At 41.7% G+C, this 20617-nt stretch overlaps 1 protein-coding gene across 1 annotated transcript in view; it reads left to right on the forward strand.

Annotated features, from left to right (window-relative positions):
• The window catches only part of RIF1 (replication timing regulatory factor 1), a gene marked incomplete in the record, with an annotated part of 1305990 nt that overhangs the window by 369960 nt on the left and 915413 nt on the right, over nucleotides 1–20617 (forward strand). The window contains 1 exon segment of the mRNA XM_044074885.1: nucleotides 7073–7193. Coding sequence (XP_043930820.1) covers nucleotides 7073–7193 — 121 coding nt within the window.

Raw genomic sequence — 20617 nt, forward strand, 5'->3', positions numbered from 1 at the left:
GGACAACTGTATGTGCTCTAGACCTCCGGGACTTGTATTACCACATAAAAATGGACAAACTTTCCCAGAGATTTCTCCGCTTCCGGCTGGGAGTCGGTCACTACCAGTTCAGGGTACTGCCCTTTGGTCTCTCGACAGCCCCCAGAGTGTTCAAATGTATGGCAGTCCTAGTTGCTCATCTCCAACTACAAGGATTCTATGTGTTTCCATATCTAGATGATTGGCTCCTTACCACCACGACCAGGAACCTTCTCATTCTCAGTCTCTCACACTCAAGGCCTTGCTCTTCGTCTAGGTGTCACGATCAACATGGACAAATCACACGTCCCAAACAAGAGCACTGGAATTAATTGGAGCGATCTTTGACGCAATGTCCAGTCAAGCTTCCCTTCCTCCTCACAGGCTTTAAAAAATAAGAAGCCAGATTCAAGTCCTCCTTCCGCAGACATTTGTACCAGCATGCCTTGTACTACAACTATTGGGCTCTATGGCAGCAACCATTACATTAGTACCACTGACGAGGTTGCACATGAGACTATTACAGTGGCTCCTTTCATCACAACGGTCTATCTTAACCCACCCAATCGACCACATAAATCTTACAAACCTTAGCAAGAAAGAAATGCTGTAGTGGATGAAGCCAGAAACAGATCTTTGGTGTCGACCGTTCTCCCTCCCCCAGCCCAGGGCCACGGTGGCCACAGATGCTTCTTTGTTAGGGTGAGTGGGGGGGCATTTCCAGGGAAAGATTCTCCAAGCTACCAGGTCCCCCATGGAGGCCAATTTGCACATAAATGTCCTAGAATTGAGGGCAGTTCTCTTAGCATTGCAAGCATTCCACACATCCCTTCCTTCCGGGACCATTGCAATTCAGTCGGACAACATGTCAATCATCTGGTACATCAACCAAGGTAGAACCAGGTCTTACTCCGTGTCGCGAAGCCGTGAGAATTTGGCATTGGGCGATGGCTTCCAACTGCTTTCTTGTAGCAACGCACATTCCTGGGAGTTCCAATCTTATTACACACAGTCTGAGCAGGAACTTTTTGATGCCTCTCGGCTGGTCCCTCAATCCAATCATAGCAGCTCAAATCTTCCGCCACTGCGACCTGTTTGCTTCACCCCTAAACAACAAATGCAGAAGCTACTTTGTTCTGATCCCCCCTCAGGAGGAGTCACCGAGGGATGCTGTGACGCACAATTGGCCCCCCGGGCTTACTATATGCCTTTTCCCCCCATCCTGAAATGTCTACAGAGAGCTCAAAGGTCAAGAAGCAAAGTGATCCTCATTGCCCCCCTATTGGCCCTATCAAGTCTGGTTCCCATTCCTGTGGCCTCACCTGATTTACAGCCCATGGATCCTGGATCAATCCTCAGGGACTGATTCACCCCAGTCTGCACAGCCTCAAGCTCACAGCTTGGTTCATAGGTTAGTACAAGTTTAGCTGCCCTTGCAAGCCATTGTAAGCCTAGCCAATTATCCCTTGTGAGACTCAAACCCTGTACCTTGTGTTTGTAAGGCAAACACTTTAACCATTAGGCCACCCTCCCAACCCTGCACTTCTGATGATTGCTAGGCTACCTGATATTTCATCCCCTGTTCGCAAGATCCTTCTGGCTTTGCACAAACCATCCACCAGAAAAATGTATTCCAATAAGTGGACTAGGTTCTTTAAATGGGCCAAAGAGCATAACATAGATCCCTTTTCCATGCCTATTCAGAAGATCCTACAATACCTCACTACCTTGTTGCACGCAGGAGCTTCCGCATCGACAATTACAATGCATTTAGCAGCTATTGCAAATTTTCACAATGGAATTGACAATTCATCTGTTATGTCACAGCGGCTGTGCAAAAACCTTCATGAAAGGAATATTGCATATTAAACCTCCTGTCAAGCCTCCTACAGAACCATGTGACTTGACTTTGGTGCTTCAGTCATTAACAAGTCCTCCCTTCAGGCCTTCCAGTTCCTGTGATGTAAAATTTTTGTCTTGGAAAACCATACTTCTAGTAGCCCTTACATCAGGGAGAAGAGTATCTGAGTTGCAGGCCTTGAGTGTCAAGAGACCATACTTGATTTTTTATAGGGAAAGATTTTCTCTACGTACTGACCCCTCCTTTTTGTCCAAGGTCATTTCTGGTTTTTCCATTAGCCAATCTGTTGACCTACCGATTTTCTTTTTCCACCATTCAAATAGAGGGGAATACCTTCTGCATACCTCGATGTTCATAGGCAACTTTGTTTCTACTTGGACAGAACTAAATCTTTCAGAAAAATGGATCAATTGTTTGTGGCCTTTGCAGGACCCAGAATGGGTAAGCCTGTTTCCAAAATGACTATCTTCATGGCTTAAAAACGCCATTACTTTCATCTACCATCAAAACTGTGTCCTTGCCTTCCAAAGTAAAGCCTCACTCTACTAGCTTGATAGCTACCTCAGTGGCCTTTCATTCCAGAGCCTCTGTGGGTGATATCTGCGCAGCAGCCTCTTGGGCAAGACCTCATACCTTTATCACTCATTACAAATTGGATTTGGCCTCCAGGGGACGAGCATCTTTTGGTTCTGTGGTGCTCAGGAATGTCCTTCCTTGGGGCCACCCAAGACTCAAGTAGCTTGGGACTCAGTCCTATCAGTAAGGAATGAATGAAGATTTACAACATCCGATAAAGAAGCTACGTCTTACTATATCGTTCCATCTGTGTTGTAGATCATTCATTCATTACTTCCTGCCCTCCTTCCTCCTGCCTGGACCTCCTAGTGGACTTTAGGATCTCCTTATTGGTTAAGGTATCTGCTCAGACAGAGCCTCCTGCTATCACTATTAAGGGCAGACAAACTCTATCTGAAGAGACTGAGAGGGGGATTGTGGGTAGGTCTTAGCTGAGAGTTTTTGGCTGGCGCGAGCTTGATACTGGCTGTTTTTTTTTTTTTAAGAAGGCAATGGAGCACATTAAATAAATATAATTGATGCAGCAAATGGCTAAGAACAAGAGAAAGTAAATGACATAATCTGTTAATGTTTTGTAACTCTCGAAGACAAAATTAAGAGACAGTGGAGAAAGACTCGGGCAGGTTTAGGTGTTCTCTTCAAGCAAAAGAGAATCAATAGCGATGCTAAAACAGATGAATTCTGAAAGTGAACATTAGTGACAGTTATACAGAGTTGGTGGCTAACCTTCACCAGCAATAAGGATGGCAAAATAAAACAAATTATTGCTTTTCCCAAAAGACTCTGAACGTTCTTTAAACGTTGGAACAGTGAAATGTGAGTAAACCTAGAAGTGCTAAGTCAAGGGACACAGCACCTCCGTTTATACTCTGTCCTAAATTTGTCCCATATTCCTGCTTGGTCTGCTAAATTTCTTGGGATGCCATTTACGCATGTTGAATTCCACTTATGAAAAGTCTGCTGCCCTAATAAATGGATGGGAAAACTCTAGTGTTTTCCTTTGCATTTGTGTCGGTCAAACCCTAGAATCAACAGTGCATGGTCTGACATGGCTGTTGTGGGTTTGTACATTTCTAACAAAGTAAAAATGTCAGCGGACTTGCACATACTCTCTAATTTGGCCTAGTTCTTTGATGTTGGGGAATAAGTATATTGCCTGTGGAGGTTGCGGCGCGCCAACACATCTGCAAGTCCAAATAACCAAGTATTTCTTCAGAAAGCTATCTTGCAGTTTTACCCGTCTCCTCTTTGCTCCTCCTTAGGTATCCCTAATGCTGCTAACAACATTCCAGTCTTCCCAATTTATTAATATGCCCTGATTGAATTAAATATTTTCTGTTAGTAAATACTTTGGCACAATTTAATTTCAGAAGGATATTGACACCAGAGTTTTTTTTATATATTTATTTTTACATTTGTTAAAAGGGAAAAGTCAGACTTGGATCGAAGCCAATTTTCAGTGGAGGCCTGGGGAGAAGTGCTCCAGATGCATGTCTTTGTAATTCTCCTACTTTTCCATTCATCCTTCACTGCAACATACTTGATCTCAGTATCCACAAAATGTTCTTCTATAATTAAAGGCTGTCCTTTTGATACTAAAATCATCACCCTGTTTTCTTTTTTCCCTTCAGCTGCAAGTGATGCCCTTTCTTGTATCAGGTTTTCATTTGGATACTTGATGCACAACTTTTGGTAAGAGGGTCTCCTGGAGTAAGGCTATATTAGCCCTGGAGTGCCTTACATAGGTCAGTAATCTTTCTAGTTTCACTGAATATTAGGCCATTGACATTCTATATAATTATGTTTAGGGTCATCATCTTTGGCAAGATCACATTAACTTTCCAAGGTTTAACTTCAGTTTACTACTTAGTCCTTTTCCAAGTCCGCTGTTTGATTATTGTAGTCCATAAACATCCTGAGATAGCTTCTGTCACTTTCAAGACTTGCAAACATATTTCTGTATGCACATTTAATGCTACTTCAGATCTCATTGCTCTAGTCTTTTAAAACATTCACCCTTGCGATACTTATTTTGTCCTTGTAGTAGAACTCAATCAAAACCAACAAAGATGTCTCAGAAGCATATAGAAATGTTTAACATAGAAATACAGAAAATTGATTAACCCACAAATGAGTATTTGTAGCAGAATTAAGTAAACTGATCACTCCATCCTTGCAACCGGTATTTCTGTCTAAAATGCTTATGTTCATTGTATGACTAAGTAATTGCCTAAGTATTTCCTCAATGATCCTCCCACCCACTCCACCCCAGACTGACACATGTAGACCATCCCTTGCTCATCCACCCCCTCTGTTCTTTATTTTGTGGACTAGCCTCAACTTGTGTGCTTGAATGCTCCCAGATTCAGGTAAGCCTTCCATGGTGACACGATGCTTTTTAATAATACATTACTCGTAATGCTTTTGGTTTCAGTTTTTCATTGACTTACTTCTCATGGACATATCATGTTTACGTTGCTATAAAAACATGGCTCTGCTTCTCTTCTTTGGTCAATAACATCAGCAACCTTGCTATGCCCATCCACTTCAGTTTCCCATTTAATTTCTTTCAGCATTCAGCCAAACAAAATGTATTTTTAGAAAGCCTTTCTTAGTGAATTCTGTAGGTATTTACTAAGCTTTACCATTTCTGATCCAGTTTATATTCTAATTTAGCAGGAAGAATCTCCTCCGACATTGCCTTTACATTAACTTTCCAGGGTTTAACTTCAGTTTACTTCCTAGTCCTCTTCCAATGTGCTGTTTTGATTATTGCAAACCTTAACGATCCAGAGAGCTTTTCTCACTTTCAAAACTTGCAAGCATTTTTATGTATGAGCACAGTGCTATTTTAGATCTCATTGCTCCAGCCATGATGCACACTTCCTCTGACTTGTGTATTACATTTTTCCAATTTCCCCTTCTTTTACCCTTTTATTAGGAGACATTAACTTAACTCTAAAGCTTCCCTGTCTTAGGGCAATTACTTTGTAGTTGTTTTGTTAACTTTAACGCATTTAATTTTCTTACTCATGGAGAGACTGGGAGCTCATTTTACTCAATTGGCTGTCATACTATGCCTTCAAGGTTAAAACCTCTTAACCAAAGTCAGGGAGAGTAGTCCTGAAGAAACGCAGAGCAAGTTAGGTTAAGGACCACTGCAGCATCTCATGCTTCTGTCTTTGTCAGTGATCTACCTCCTAAAAAGAGGTAAAGACTGAGGGTGCTGCTCTTCTTTTAAGCCGTATGTGAAACTGCTGTGGTCTGGAGGAGTAGTTTAGCTCTACTCTGGAGATCTGATAGTTCTGGAAGTGTGGCCAAAAGGGTCTGCCTCTAATTTTTTTTTAATTTTTTTGCTAACTAGTTTTGTAATGGTTATCATTTTATTCAAATGTCTCTTCCCAAATCTCATTTTTTCTCTAGACAGTCCTGATTTAGGCAGTTGTCTTGGGTGGTAGTGGTGGGGGGAATGGTAAATATTTCACAATTTTAAGAGGTAAAAAAACAAAAAAACATTGTAACCTTTCTGAAAATATAGCAGAAACCTGTTAGTCTTAATGTGATGTAGAACAACAGAAGCGACCACAGTTCTAGTGTACTTGGTCTTTTACCTTGGCTGAGTATGTGGTTTGTCCTGTAAAATGTCATCTTTCTGTAAGAAATGTCCCACTGTAGGCATTTAAGAAGGTGGAAAGCCTGCTTGCACAGCTGTAATTTTATATAGTCTATCTGATGGTGAAATTCTTTTTATCTTGTCACCTTCGTCTTCCTTTTCCCTTTCATGTTGTAGACTGTTTGGAAGCATTAAGTAAACTTGCTGCAGTCACATTGCATGCTTAATTGTGCATTTCTTGTAGTACTGCTGTCCTGAAGTAAGTATGCTCCATTTCTCTGTGCTCTGCTGTTTCACAGCTATTCTGGTTTGTGATCGACTCCCCGTCCTTGTTCTCCTCCTTCCAGATGACACATACAGCCTTTTCAGAGCTTGTGGTCTGGTTTCATACACTGACTCTAAGGATTCCACCTGACTAGCTGTTTAATGGTCCACACTTGGTCGAATTTGTCAGAATTAAGATAGAACTAGCAATGTGTACTACTTGCCAATCCTGGAATTTAGGTACCAGGCAATGTGACACAGATCTGATTATATACTTGCTTTAGAACTGGATCTACAGCTTGACATTTCCCATGTTAACTCAAATTTTACATTTTCAGGATGCATTGCCTTTGTTTTTGAGGTTCCCCTTATATTGTGCATCCTTCTGCAGAAACTGAGGCTCAGTCCACTTTTACATTGGGAAGACATTTTGAGTCTGTTACGCTCAGGAAAATAATGATGCAGTGGCTAGTCTCCACACACCCAGGGTCTTTTCTGTTGCTTGTGGCTTAGACTACAGCGAGTACAGTTCAGTGTACTTTGGGGCGGGGGTGTCTGTTAGAGCAGTACCCGACTATTGACTCCAGACAGTTATGATCTGGAAAAAACAAGAGATTCTGAGAAAAATTGAATTAAAGCGCTATGTATTAACTGGAAAAAAATACTAATGATAATCTGTCTTATTTATTGTATTGCTTTTGTTTTTATGTAGTTGGCACTGAATTATTTTACCTTTACAGGTCTGTGTTCCATTGCTACAAAGCACTTTAGCAACAGATCCTTCAGGACCAGTCCCAGGTACCCCTTCTAGAACAATGGCTAACCAAAACATAAATCCACCAAATTCTGCACAGAAACCAGGTAAAAAAATAAAATTGAAAAACTAGTTCAAACGTAATAGAATGGGCATTTTATAGATATTGGTAGTATGTACAGCAAACTGCCGTTCACACAAGTTAGTATACTTAAGAATACATTTGTTTTTGTTTCACAGGAATGTTTTCTTGACTACTGATTCATTTTGATACTTACATGGTGGTGGTATTAAGATTTAATAGGAATGGTATTTAAACCGATGAATTGCTGTAAAAATGTGTTATCGTATTTTTTTAGTTTACAGTAGCTGAATTCATTTGGTGGACTTCATTGTGCATTTTATAGGTTATGGATAAAGTTCAGCATAAGAGAAAGTGTTAAATGTGCAGTTTAATATCTGAGCACGTAACTGTCTTAGTAGGGAGTGGAGTTAGTTGGGGGCAGAAGTCTAAGCTTTGAAGTCTGTATACTAGTGAGCAGGTAAAATTCATTTGGATCTTGCTTTTGTGCTAATTTGGTGGGGAGGATGGTATAGTTAACAAGAGGGTGCAGTTGAGGTAACTTTGGAAAGGAGAACAAGTAAGGCAGTTGAGTATTTACTGTAAGTGAAGTGATAATTTAGAGTATATGTAGCCCCCTGGGCAAGTGTGGAAGAGTGGCTTTAATGTTTTCTCTTGTGTGTAAAGTTAGCATTTATGCAACTCCTTGAGGACCCACAGACAGGAATCTAACCAGAATCCTTAAATCAGGATACCCTTTAAATGCTGCATGAAAAATCTGACTTAACATTTCAGTTAATGGGGACAATCACTGGGGCCAGTAGGCTGCCAAAACTCTCAACTTTCAAGCTGGTCAAGTTGATGTTGAGACCCTAAAGCATTTGCTGATACAGTCAATGCTAAAGACCCCTGGGAAGTGGTAGACTTTGTTTGACTTGAACAAGTCTTTACCCCCCCACACACACACGCACACACACACACACGCACACACGCACGCACACACACGCACGCGCACACACACGCACACACACACACACACACACACACACACACACACACACACACACACTTGTTTTCCTTTCCTTTCGCTTTTGTTGTCTGGCTGCAACTGCGTAGATGATCTGGAGGCATCAGTTGCTGTGATCTGGTAGCAAGAAACTGGTGCTGTACATTTGTTTTTTTTTTTGCTGCAAGTGATTCACCATGTAATGGATTTTTCTGCAGGTAGAAGTCTAATCTCTCTGGCCTGACTACCAGACCTTTCAGAGTTGCCATTTTAAGGGCATCCTTTTTATGGCACAAATGGAAGATATGCCTGTGCCATCTTCAGTATTCATCAGGCAGAGCATTTGGAAATTTTTACTGGTACTATTCCTGGCAATGCCCAGACATGTCCTCTGAGGGTTTGACTATGAACTGTGCAAATATTTTATCCAGAAACATGTGATGGCATAGAAAATGTTTTTTCATCACCACCAGGCAGAGCATCAACTTCTGGGACAGCCCCTTAATTCAGAGGAAGGAGAGAGCACTGTCCTTAGAACTGTGCTCTAACTCCAGTGAGGCTGAAGGTGAGGATTTAACTTGTGCTACCTATACCCCCTCACCACTTAGGTTTTTAACTGATAATGACTTACTGTTTCCATCTCCTCAGTGGAGGAAATATCCTTTGGGGAAGCAGGATCATAGGAGGTTACTAGGCTAATTGCCCCAAGGCCTTTACAAGCCTAACCAAGTTCAGCCCGTGTTCCCAAGGGTGTCTGGTTCAAGCATGCACTAAAATCAGCACCTATTGCTCCTGTCCAAGAGGGACACAGGTTGAACCCTTGGGGTGAATTTCTGGTTACCCATCCAAGTGTCCAAATTCCGCAACAGAGTAGTGACTGATTTCAGTCTGTCCACATAACACTGCTCTTGAAGACCCTGAATTTTATTTGTAAGGAACCTTTGTGGTCTCTCCAATTGCTGCAGGTGTTTGGAAAGGAACATACCAAAGGGAGCGTTGTACTCTATTATTGGCCTGATGAGGGAAGAGTACAGACGGAATTGTAACCTTTTTTTTTCCTGGAGGCAATGCCCTTACTTATGAGATGAGCAGTATAAAATGCCCTGCTGACCCCTGTGGAGATATGGTGATCGAAGTTGAGGGTTACTGTCCACCTATGTGCCCAGATCTCTCGCTACTGATTTGTGTGCTGAGGGTATTGCTACTGATGTGGTAGTTTACAGGAATATCACCTTGCTGAAGGAGATGATATTGCATTTTCTTGTTGATTTTAAGACCATGACTTTGGCACCAGTCATTAGTCTGCATAAGACCTTCTAGCAGGATGTTGACATCACTAGGGGTTTCAATGATTGCTCCCAGTTTGCAGTAAAAAAAAAAAAAAAAAAAAAAAAGCCTGCAGAACCTGGCATTTCCAGGCGGTCTGCCATTTAAGTATTAACCAGGCCCAATCCTGCTTGGCTTCCAAGATCAGATGAGATCTGGTGCATTCAGGGTGGTATGGCAGTATGAAGTTTAATGTAGCCATATTTTAAATGGAGGGAGCCGGGGCTGCCCAACTCTCATAAATGCTTTGTACATTTGTTGGGAATCGAAGAGCTCAAGCTTGCTGCTATGCATCTTATGCAGGCCTTTTAGGATGTCTGTCACTATACCTTGACCTAACTACCAGCGCCCAGAAAAAGCTGACCATTTTTGGTAGTTTGAAGATTAAAGTATCTATATGGAATGTTGATGGCCATTCTTGGTGTTATTTCTCTGAAAACAGGTAGATGTTGGTGCTTGCCACATCACCTTACTTGGGGATAATGTTATCTTGGACAGGTTTGGCAAAAAGGGAATACCTATGCAACCTTGCATATTAGGGCAGTTAACAGTGAAGTACATACCACAAACTGAATACCCACAGGGTACAGACCACAAATAAAGACAAATACCATAAACTGGATGTTTGATTAATTGTTTGGGTATTTAATGTATGGTATTGATGATTTTCACTTACTCTGAAGAAGCCATTTGTAATGGTGAAAGCACTTAGCAAGTGTAGTTGGATGCATTTGGATTAAAACTTCAAACTTCTGCCTTGTGCTTTGAACGTGGTTCTTATTTTGTTTCTTAACAGTGAGATACATACCTCTCAACTGTCCAGATGTTTGCAGAATGTCGATTTTCATCTCTTATTTTGGTCTTTTCGGCATAAAATTTGTGGTTTTCCTGTAAGTCTTTGAGGATTGATGTCACTAAATAATATTAAATAATGACAGGCATTTGCATTTCAGACTTCATATCCTTCTGAAAATATATAATAATGTAAAAGTTGTCATTCTGTCAACTTTCTTAATTTATAAGAGCAAGATTTAAAATCTGTCCCTATTTTTGAGCCTTTGTCCCCCCCCCCCATTATTTTTGCCTTTGTCCAGATTTCTAGCATTCAGAGGTGTGGTCAGATATGTACTACACTACAAAGAGAGTGTTATTAAATAGGTTGGCAGAATATGCAGGAATGTCTCCGGTACCACCCTTGACTAGTACCTCTTCTAACTGATGCAGAAGGCCCTCTGAGTCAGCGGGCATGTGATAAAATGTGGGTATGATAACTGTTGGCATTTGAGCTGAGGCAACAGTTTCAGGGATAACTGTCCAGGATCCATGCATATCTAAGGATACCACCCCTGCCTGAGGATATCAGAAGGCAGCTGCTAAATGCCACTCTAGCGAAACATTTGCTTTTGAGTCTTAATTATTGAAAGTCTTACAAAAAAAAAACCTAGAAAAAGGAAAAACAGTCCAGAGACCATCTCAATTCAGGTATCTTAAATGCCAGAAAATATTTGAGAAATGCTACTGGAGAGATTGCAGTGACAATGGTAGGCATGTCTTAACAGGGCCAATGGCTGTTATTCGGTTAATAGGGACTAGCCCAGTCCACATTCCGCCATCTCTCCCCCACCTTCTAGGAAGCCCAGCTGACCATTGACTGTTAGATAAGACAGTATCTAGGTTGTTGTTGTTGTCTTTCGGCTTTTCCCGGTTAGGGGTCGCCACAGCGGAACTCCGGTGTGCTAATGGTTGGCAGTAGATTTTTACTTGCCGAGTTGCCAGCCCTGACGCACAACCTTCAACGAAGGTACGCCCATTCACTCATGTCTCCATACAGAAGACGCTTTAGCTGAGAATCGAACAGGACAACATCTTACTGTGAGGCGACAACGCTACCGCAGTACAGATAAAATTCAAAACAGTTGTCTCTCTTGTGAGAGTGTTAACCAGCTAAATGAATTGGTCCTTAGACACTTTTCAGCCATGATTTGGACCGCAAAGGCAAGACTAAATGTGTATGAACATATTTTAAGGGTTACCAAGCAACAAAAATGCTTTGGGGTGTGGGAGAAGACTGGAGTGCCTGGATAAAACCCCACACAGACAGAGCATATACAGTCTTCACACATGTATTAATTGGAGGCTAAGACTGAACCCTGGACTTAGGACCTGTCAGGGAACGATAACCACTTTGCCCGTTGTCGCTCGTTCGTCTCAATACAAATAATGAGAAGGACTGGGTTTCGTTTAGACGCTTTAATACATAGAAACACATCAGGATGGATAGCAGTATCTGTAAATATGAACGAATTTCAGGCAGAGCTTACGTACATGCACACATGTTCACATCACAACAGCTAACTACAAAAGGGCAGTCCGACTTGCACGTGCTCAATATTTATACAGTTGTGCAAGCCCTTGGTTTCTTAAAGGTGTATACACACTCATTGATCTACATCCTCCCTCTTAAAAAGTTTGCCCTTTATGCAAAATGATGTTAGAGCTAGACATACATTACTATATACATTGGAAACAAAACACAATCCTCATGTCCAAGTTGCTTCATATCTCTTAACAGGATTTAGAGATTTGACCATATCTTGTAACATAAAGGTTGGGATTAAATTTCGCAACAGGGTCAGTTTGTCATTGCACAACTTGCATCAGGAATATCTGAATTCATCACAGGAACGGGAATGTCCTCTGGAACGTCTCTTGAATTGGAACATGGACAACTCACTCTGAGATGGTCTTTCTCGCAGGCTATTTGGTGTGGTGTAGGCTCTGACACTGGTCTCAGATGTTTCCAATTCTGCCTGAAGATTGCTCCTTCTGATTATATGATGTACAATCTTGACTCTGGACTCCAGCTTCGAAAGAAAAATTGCACAAGACACTAAAGATAATCACAAGGCCTTATTTAGTTATGTCAGGAACCTGGGTGGCAAATCCCAGATATGCTCTGAGTTAGTGCGACATGACAAAAAATACACTGAACCCACAGACATTGTCAACATCCTGGCAGACAGGTTCAGTACAAATCCCCCCCAAAAGAGCAAATGTATGCATGTCTGCGCGCACGCATATATGCATGTGTGCGCGCGCGCGCATATATGCATGTACATAATGTACTTGCACACACAAATATGTACGCGTGTGTGTGTGTATATATATATATATATATATATATGTGTGTGTGTGTAATATATATATATATATATATAATGTGTGTATAATATATATGTGTTCATAGGTAGGTACTAGGCTATTGGCCCAAGGGCCTACGCAAGCCTAGCCAACAAGGTTCCCTGGCTTACGCCACCCAAGAAAGTTATTTTCCTGTGCCACTGTTGAGCAGAGACACAGAAGTTATCCTCTGGGTGTATTTCCTATTTTCCATCCACTCAAGATTTTTCTTGAAGAGTGCTAATGAAGAACTTTGCTTGACATAGATGGGTAGCCTGTTCCAGAGTATGGTAAGTCTCTGGGACAGGAATCTATCTCTCCAGCATGTCCTGTTTATTGTGGTGACAAAGTTTAGGTCCCTAGAGCGTGTAGCTCGGAGGGATTGGGATTTCTTTAGGTGTAGCATGTCCATATCTTGCCAGACCAACTACTTCACTTTGTAATCAGTATAACAGTGATGTCTCTTGGGAGACTGGGTGATGAATCTGCATATTTTGGCTGTAGTTCATTTAGAGGCGATTTCTTTTTCCTTTTTTTTACAGGTCGATAGAATGGTAGCGAGGCATTTGACCCAAGGGGCTGACTGGCCAGATTTTGTGGTATTCAAAACCGTGGCTGTACATTTCATTATGATGCATGTACATGGCAGGAAATGTGTCTGGATGGTCATTTGGAAAATATTTAATTCAGGTGCTTGAGCATACATCAACACTTGATTCAAGGGGTCGCTTGGGTGACTGTTTCATTTGGTGGTTGCAGATACTAGGTAGTGCTACTGATTGGTCATGTGATGAAATGTTTATTTTTGGTTATGGTGCATATCTCAACATTTTCCTGAAGGGGTCATTTGGGTGAATGTTTCATTTTGGGGCATGTGTATAACATGTACTAATGAAGATGTTGGTAGGGGAAATAATTCATTTGTGTTTCAGTGGGTGTCATATCCAACCACCATGGATCTTATGATCGACCTGGATGGCAGTTGGGAACTTGGAGTCTCATCAGCTCAGTCCCATAGTGCTGCTGTCTTAGGTAAGCCATGGCCTCAGTGATGCAGTGTTTCCCTCCTAGAAAGGGCACATGCAAAAAGAGGGAGCCTGAATCACTGTGTCTTTCCACATGTCTTGGTTTAGATCTCCACGCAGTCTCCCTCCCTTCTGGTGTGGCAAATGTATGTAGGTCAGTGTAAGAGGCTTTCACCTAAATGAGGATGGCATTGTGTTCTTGACTGAGCTCCACAATGGCGTGATGACAGCTATGCATGATGTAGTGGTAACATGCTGCTAATGAGAATGAATAGACAACAGCCATGACCAAGTAGGACCAGTATGGTAAGAAACTATTCTATTTTATTAACACCATTGTCACTACTTACAGCACGAGAAGAACTGCTGGGGAACTTGTACACATGCTGAGTAACACTTCATTTTCAGGTTGTAAAAGAACTATCTGCATGCTGTCCGCACGTACAGATAACCATTTGATTATGAATTGTGTTATGTAAATTATGATGTTTTTCTTAGTTTGGCAAATACCTGTGGTAGGGAGATGGTGAGCGTGCTGAGTAAGAACTGTTTGAGGAGAGTGCCACGTATAAGAGAATACGTCAGTAACCATCCTGCACAGATATCACATTATGTTTAGGACTTTGGCTATAAGAATTATGATACTGTTTCATATTTTGTGAATGACTTTGTCTGGGAACATGTCAGCATGCGAAGTAGTAGCTCATTTTGAAGACACTATTAGTGCTTGCAAGATATAAAATAATTGTATCTGTATGTCGTACACATGTCCCGATATCAGTTTGTTTGGGAACATGGTTATGAGACTTATATGAATTTTTTATATTTTTCTAAATAACTTTAGCAGGGAACATGTCATCAGGGTAAGTAATACCTCATTTTGAAGGCAGTATTAGTAGCTACAGGATGGAAAAAAACTGTATGCATGCCGGACAAATGTACAGATATCATATTTTGTTTAGGACTTCAGCTATGGAAATTGATTTTTTTTTCATATTTTGGTAAATAACTTTGCTAGCGAGCATGTAATTGTGCCAAGTGGTACCTGATTTTGAAGATGGTATTGGTCCTTAAAACATTATAAAACAACTTTATGCTGTACACATGTACAGATATCACAGTTTGGGACTTGTTATGGAAAATATTAATTTTTCATACTTTGGTAAATACCTTTGCTAGGGAGCAAGTAATTGTGGTAGGTAATACCTGATTTTGAAGACAGTGTTTGTCCTTACAACATGATAAAAGAACTGTCTTTGTGCTGTGCACGTGTACAGATATCCGAGTTTGTTTAGGACTTGGGTTATGAAAATTATGATTTATTTCATATTTTGATAAATAACTTTGCAAGGGCGCATGTCAATGTCCCAAGTAATCCCTCATTTTGAAGACAGTATTACTACTTGCAACATGGTAAAAGAAATGTCTGAATGCGGTGTACATGTAGTGATATCACAATTTTATTCTTGTAGGATTATGAAAATTATACATTTGCAATATTTCTTATTATTATGGCCATAGCTTTGCAAGGGAGCATGGTGACATAAATGATGCATCATTTTGAAGGTGACATTGAGCTACACAACTTGTACACTGATATGTAGTCTGTCTGTTACAGGTGATGAGATATTATGATTTGTTTATCAATTATGGGAAATATAATATTAATCATGTTTGAATATCTCCCTGATGAAGCATCACATAGTAGTAGTTGAGGTATCATTTTAAAGTTGACATTCATACAAACAAATCAATTACAAATTGTATGGGTCTACATAGTATATTCACCAAGATATTGTGATTTGTTTTAACAAAAAGGTAAAAAAATATGCGCAATATAATTTCTTGGCAAATATTTCATAATGCCTTAGATTTGCACTATCAATATTTACACTGTTGGAAAGGTCAGTGTCTGATGAACAACTTTCACGTTTACATTTTTAGTCTAGCTGTTTTGGTTAGAGTTATGAGCATTTGTTTTCTGTATGGTATTACAAATGGATTATCTGAAAATGAGCTCAGGCTGCACTGTTACTATGGTGGAAGTAAGCAGGCACCATTTTCTGAGCTGCTGTGGAGTGAATGAGTTAATGAATTGAGTGTTTTACTGGTCTACTCGTAGTAGGACTTCTGGGATAGGCATTTCTTCAATAGGTTGGCTTTTACTGATCTGTTCTTCTTGACACATGGAATCAACAGATGTCTATTGGTAATGTGGTTCTGGTTTGTCGCAACAGAAGTCTCTGAGCAGGTGAACCAAGATGTTTATCACAAGGAATATTTCTGAGATTTAAGAGATTCAGGGAAAACATCACTATTGTCTAATTTTGACTGCTCAAGTAACTGCTTTGCACTGCATGTTCTGCCAAACTATTTGACTGCAAGTACTCCGGACTGCTTGTGATGGTCCTATTCTTCAGCAAATCTTTTGAACTGTTGGCTTGTAAACTGCGTGCCATTGTCAAAAATAACTTTGAGTGGACTGTCATGGACTGCAGAATGACTCTTCATCTTCATGATGACTGTACTAGATGGTAGGATAGGAAGTAAGTCAATCTCGAACCAATTGGTGTAAGAGTCTACTAACACCAAATAATGTTGACCACTCCACTCGAAGATGTCTGTGGCTACTATCTACCAAGGTAGTTCTGGAGTCTGGTTAAGCTAAGGTGGTTCCTTCTGTTGACGTGGCTTTGTACTATTACACACGGAACAAGATAAGTGTTCTCTCAATGTCTTGTGACATAGAAGGCCAAAGTACCCAGTCCTCTCACCCCTCTTTTGGTAGATTTGGTTCCTCGGTGACCACGATGCAAGATAGTAATGTACTGTTGTTGCAAAGACTTTGGAACAATTACATTCGGACCTGTCATGATGATACCTTTGCCAGACAAATTCTCATCTCTGTATGAAAAATAAGGTTGCACTTCTTGAGGTAAACTAGATTGCTTTGACTGCCATCCTTGATTGGTAAAGTGGTTGAGCCTTTGTAAAACTGGCTTATCAAGACGTGTGGAAGAAGAATTACACACTTCCATGATTTCAAAATCATCATTCGGATGAGAACCTGGATTTTCCTTCTGTTCAGTGGTATTTCTGGATGATCTGAGTAACGTATCAACAAGATAAAGAAGTTTGCCTTTCTTGTAGACAAGATTGAAATTGTACTTTTGCAATCTCTGTATCGTACGTTGCAGTTCGGGTGGAGCTGAATGCACTGGCTTTCTCAAGATTAGAGACTAATGGTTGGTGATCTTTCAGCCTGGTTAAGTCTGCCATAAACATAATCATGGAACTTCGAACATGCAAACACAATTGCCAAAAGCTTTTTCTCTATCTGGGCATGCTGCATCTCAGTTAGGGTAAGAGTTCTCGATGCATAGGTAACGGGTTGATCCTCTTGTAGAACGACTGCACCAAGACCAGATTTTGAAGCATCACAGGAAAGTGTAACCGGTTTATGAACATCATAGTATGAGTGTTGGAGGGCTAGCAATCCTTTGTTTCAGGACTTCAAACAATCTTTGGTGTTGCTGTAACCGAGACCAGGATACATCTTTACATGTCAACTCTCTTGAGTGATGCTAGAAGTTGGCTCAAGTCTGGAATAAACTTGCCTAGGTAGTTGCGCATACAAAGAAAACATTGCAGGGCTTGAACATTGTTTGGAACTGGTATCTCAAGAATGGCTGTTTTCTTTGAAGGGTCTGGTCATAGGCCTGTTCTTGTAAATAAATGACCAACATAAGCAACTTTATGTAGCCTGAATTTGCATTTCTGTGGATTGGGTTTAAGATTCACTTGATGTGCCCTTTCTAGAACTTTTCTGAGGTTTCTGTCATGATGTCCTTCAAGGATACATCTGCAGTCATAACATATGGTTTTCCTGCCTCAGGCAGCCCTTCAGTCGGCCGGATTCCAAAGTCTGGGACTGGCCTCTGCTGATGTCGCACTTTCCCCGACGTCAGAGCGTCTGGGGTATAAAAGCATCAGCCGACGCCATTTTCCTCAGTCTTTCTTGCCACGCGGTGCCCGAAGCAGAAGCTGTTCGCAAGTGCCGGTCGGTCAGATCCAGTGATTTCAGCTACCAAAGACTTCGAAAAAAGCTAAGTACCCCGTTGGGGACTCTTTCTTGCCTCAGCCGATGTCAGACAAAGTAAATAATTGTTTAACTTGTGGGAAACAAATACCTCATAAGGATTTCCATTCTTACTGCCTTCCTTGCTTAGGCCCAGACCACGACGTATCGGCCTGTTTAGCCTGTGCATCCTTCAACCGACGAACTCTTAGACATCGGTCGGAGTTTGCAGAGGAATTTTTTGGAGCCGCTTTTGCTTATAAAATGCCGTCGGAGACTCCGACTTCGCATATGGTCAAAAAACACAAGGAAAAGGACCGACACTCGCGGCTCGCAGTTTCTGCTGAAACCACGGCTAGGCCTACCGCGAGTGTCTCAGTTCCGGCCTAAACAGAGTCCTCTGCGATTCCTTCTTCCGAAACCATACTTCCGACCACCGAGGCCCAGGAGGCCCCGGCTGAGTCGGCTTCAAGAACTACCTACCGAAGCTAGTGTTCAGGAATTGTCCGACACCATACCTTTGGACATTTCTACCCCAGCACGTGGGGCAGCTAGGCCCCCAGCTTCTATGTCCATTAAGGCCTTTTCTAGGGCTAAAGCTGCCAAACTTTCAAAAGCTTTGCCTGCAAAATCAACACCCCAGAGGCCTTCCTCTAGTTCTCAGATCCTCAGCCTTGCTGAGGACCTTATCTCCTTAATTAGGGGTTCACAACCTCACCCAGACAGGGCCTCTCAACCTCCTCCAGACAAAAGGCCCAGGACTGACCCCTCTGAACCACACTCCTCAGATGATTCCACGGATGGATCTGAGTTGTCAGACCACCAGGAAGGGGCTTACTCGCCTTATGAGGATTCAGATGCAGAGGAATCTATCCCTTCGGCCTCCCCTCCTGAAGAGTTTTCCTTTAGGGAGACTTTACACTCCATGAGAGAGCACTTTCAATGGCAAGGTCAGGATTTCTCCGATTCTAGAAAAAGATTAAGGACCTTTTTGCATTAGCCTCAGCATAGGCCCTTAGCTATACCTCCTGTTCTAAATGTAATTGATGTGTACAATGATGTCAGTACAGCCCCTGATACTCTTCCTCCGGCCCCTGCTAAACCTGACAGATATTACAGGGTCCCGGATTCTCATTTCCATCTGTATAAAGCCCATTCTGCAGACCCAGAAACTATTTCCCAGGGCCCTTAAGGGGTTGCAGCCGCTACTGCCAAAAATCCCCTACCCTCTGAAAGAGAGTCTAGAGCTTTAGAGAGATGGGGAAAGAAGGTGTATACATCTGCAACTCTTTCTGTCAGGGCATTAAACTGTCAATTCCATATGATACAGTACCAAGAGTATTTGTTAGATGAACTGAATAAGGAACTTTCTTCTCCTGAACCCCTAGACCGTAAATCCCTTCAGGATTTGGTACATAACTCACAACAGGTTAGTAATCATTTCTTAAAATGTGGCTATGATGCACTGAGGCTTCATTTAGATCAGCTATGACTGGGGCAGTTATTCATAGGCATGCCTGGCTGAAGGAGCAATCTTTGCCAGACCATGTCAAAGCTAAACTCCTCGATGCTCCAATGGAGAAACAAAATTTATTTGGCTCCCCTGCTCAGGAGATCTTAAAAAAGGTGGAAGAAAAAGCAAAATCTGTGCAAACAGTTAAAGATTTCCTGCAAGTTCAACCACCGAGATTCAGCAGAAACTGGCCTACAAAGAATTGGTCCTTTCCAGACTCGGACAGAGCCCAGAGAGGCAGGAACAGGCGCTCTACAGGCAGAGGTCAATCGAAGGGCTCCTACAGAGGCCGTCAGTGGCAGCCTGCCAACCAGAGGAGTAGTGCAACAGCTACAACGACAACCACTACTACAGGACAGACTCAATGACTTGACTCTGATTCCGCCTACCAGGGATCAACTGGAAGCACCCTTGGGCGGAAAGCTGGCTTTATTCTCAAAAAACTGGCATTATATTACAAAGGATACATGGGCATTGCAAATAATAGACAGGTTTCACTTCCACACTTTGCCAAAAAGAAGCGGAATGCCAAACCTTCCACCAAATCAGAAGGCAGAGGCTTTAAGACAAATCAGCAATTTACTTCAGATGAAAGCTATAGAAAAGGTACCATGTTCAGAACAAGGCCAAGGATTTTACTCCAGACTATTCCTTGTACCAAGCAAAGAAAATCAATGGAGGCCTATTCTCGACCTGTCCACACTGAACACCTATCTCATTGTGCCAAAATTCAAAATGCTGACCCTACAGCAACTTCTTCCCATGTTGGGCAAGGAGTCTTGGCTGGTGACTCTAGATCTCAAGGAGGCATACCTGCACGTCCCTATCCGACCAAGTTGCAGAAGACACCTCAGATTTCTTGCAGGATCAGAGCATTATCAATTCTCAGCATTGCCCTTTGGCTTATCTACTGCGCCCAGAGTATTCACGAAATGCCTGGCATCAGTAATTGCACACTGCAGACTACAGGGAATTCAAATTTATCTATACCTGGACGACTGCCTAATACAAGCGGACAACAAGAAAAAGTTGTTAAAGGACTTGGCCTATGCCATACACCTGCTACAGACCTTGGGATACACAGTCAACATCCAAAAGTCAAGACTAGTACCATCCCAGAGGATAACCTTTTTGGGTGCAGATCTGGACACAAACACCCAAATGGCCTTTCTCACAGAAGAAAAGCAAAAACAACTTCCAGATTACTTCTTGATTCTGACGAGACAAACTCAGCTTATTGCAAGGAAAATCCTGCAGGCCCTGGGTTACATGGCATCCTGCAGAATTCTAATCCCACATGCCAGACTGCATATGAGGAAATTACAATGGTACCTAAGGAGTG

The sequence above is a fragment of the Protopterus annectens genome, chromosome 6.part0 (assembly GCF_019279795.1).
Source record: "Protopterus annectens isolate FY-2018-M chromosome 6.part0, PAN1.0, whole genome shotgun sequence".
NCBI lineage: Eukaryota > Metazoa > Chordata > Ceratodontiformes > Protopteridae > Protopterus > Protopterus annectens.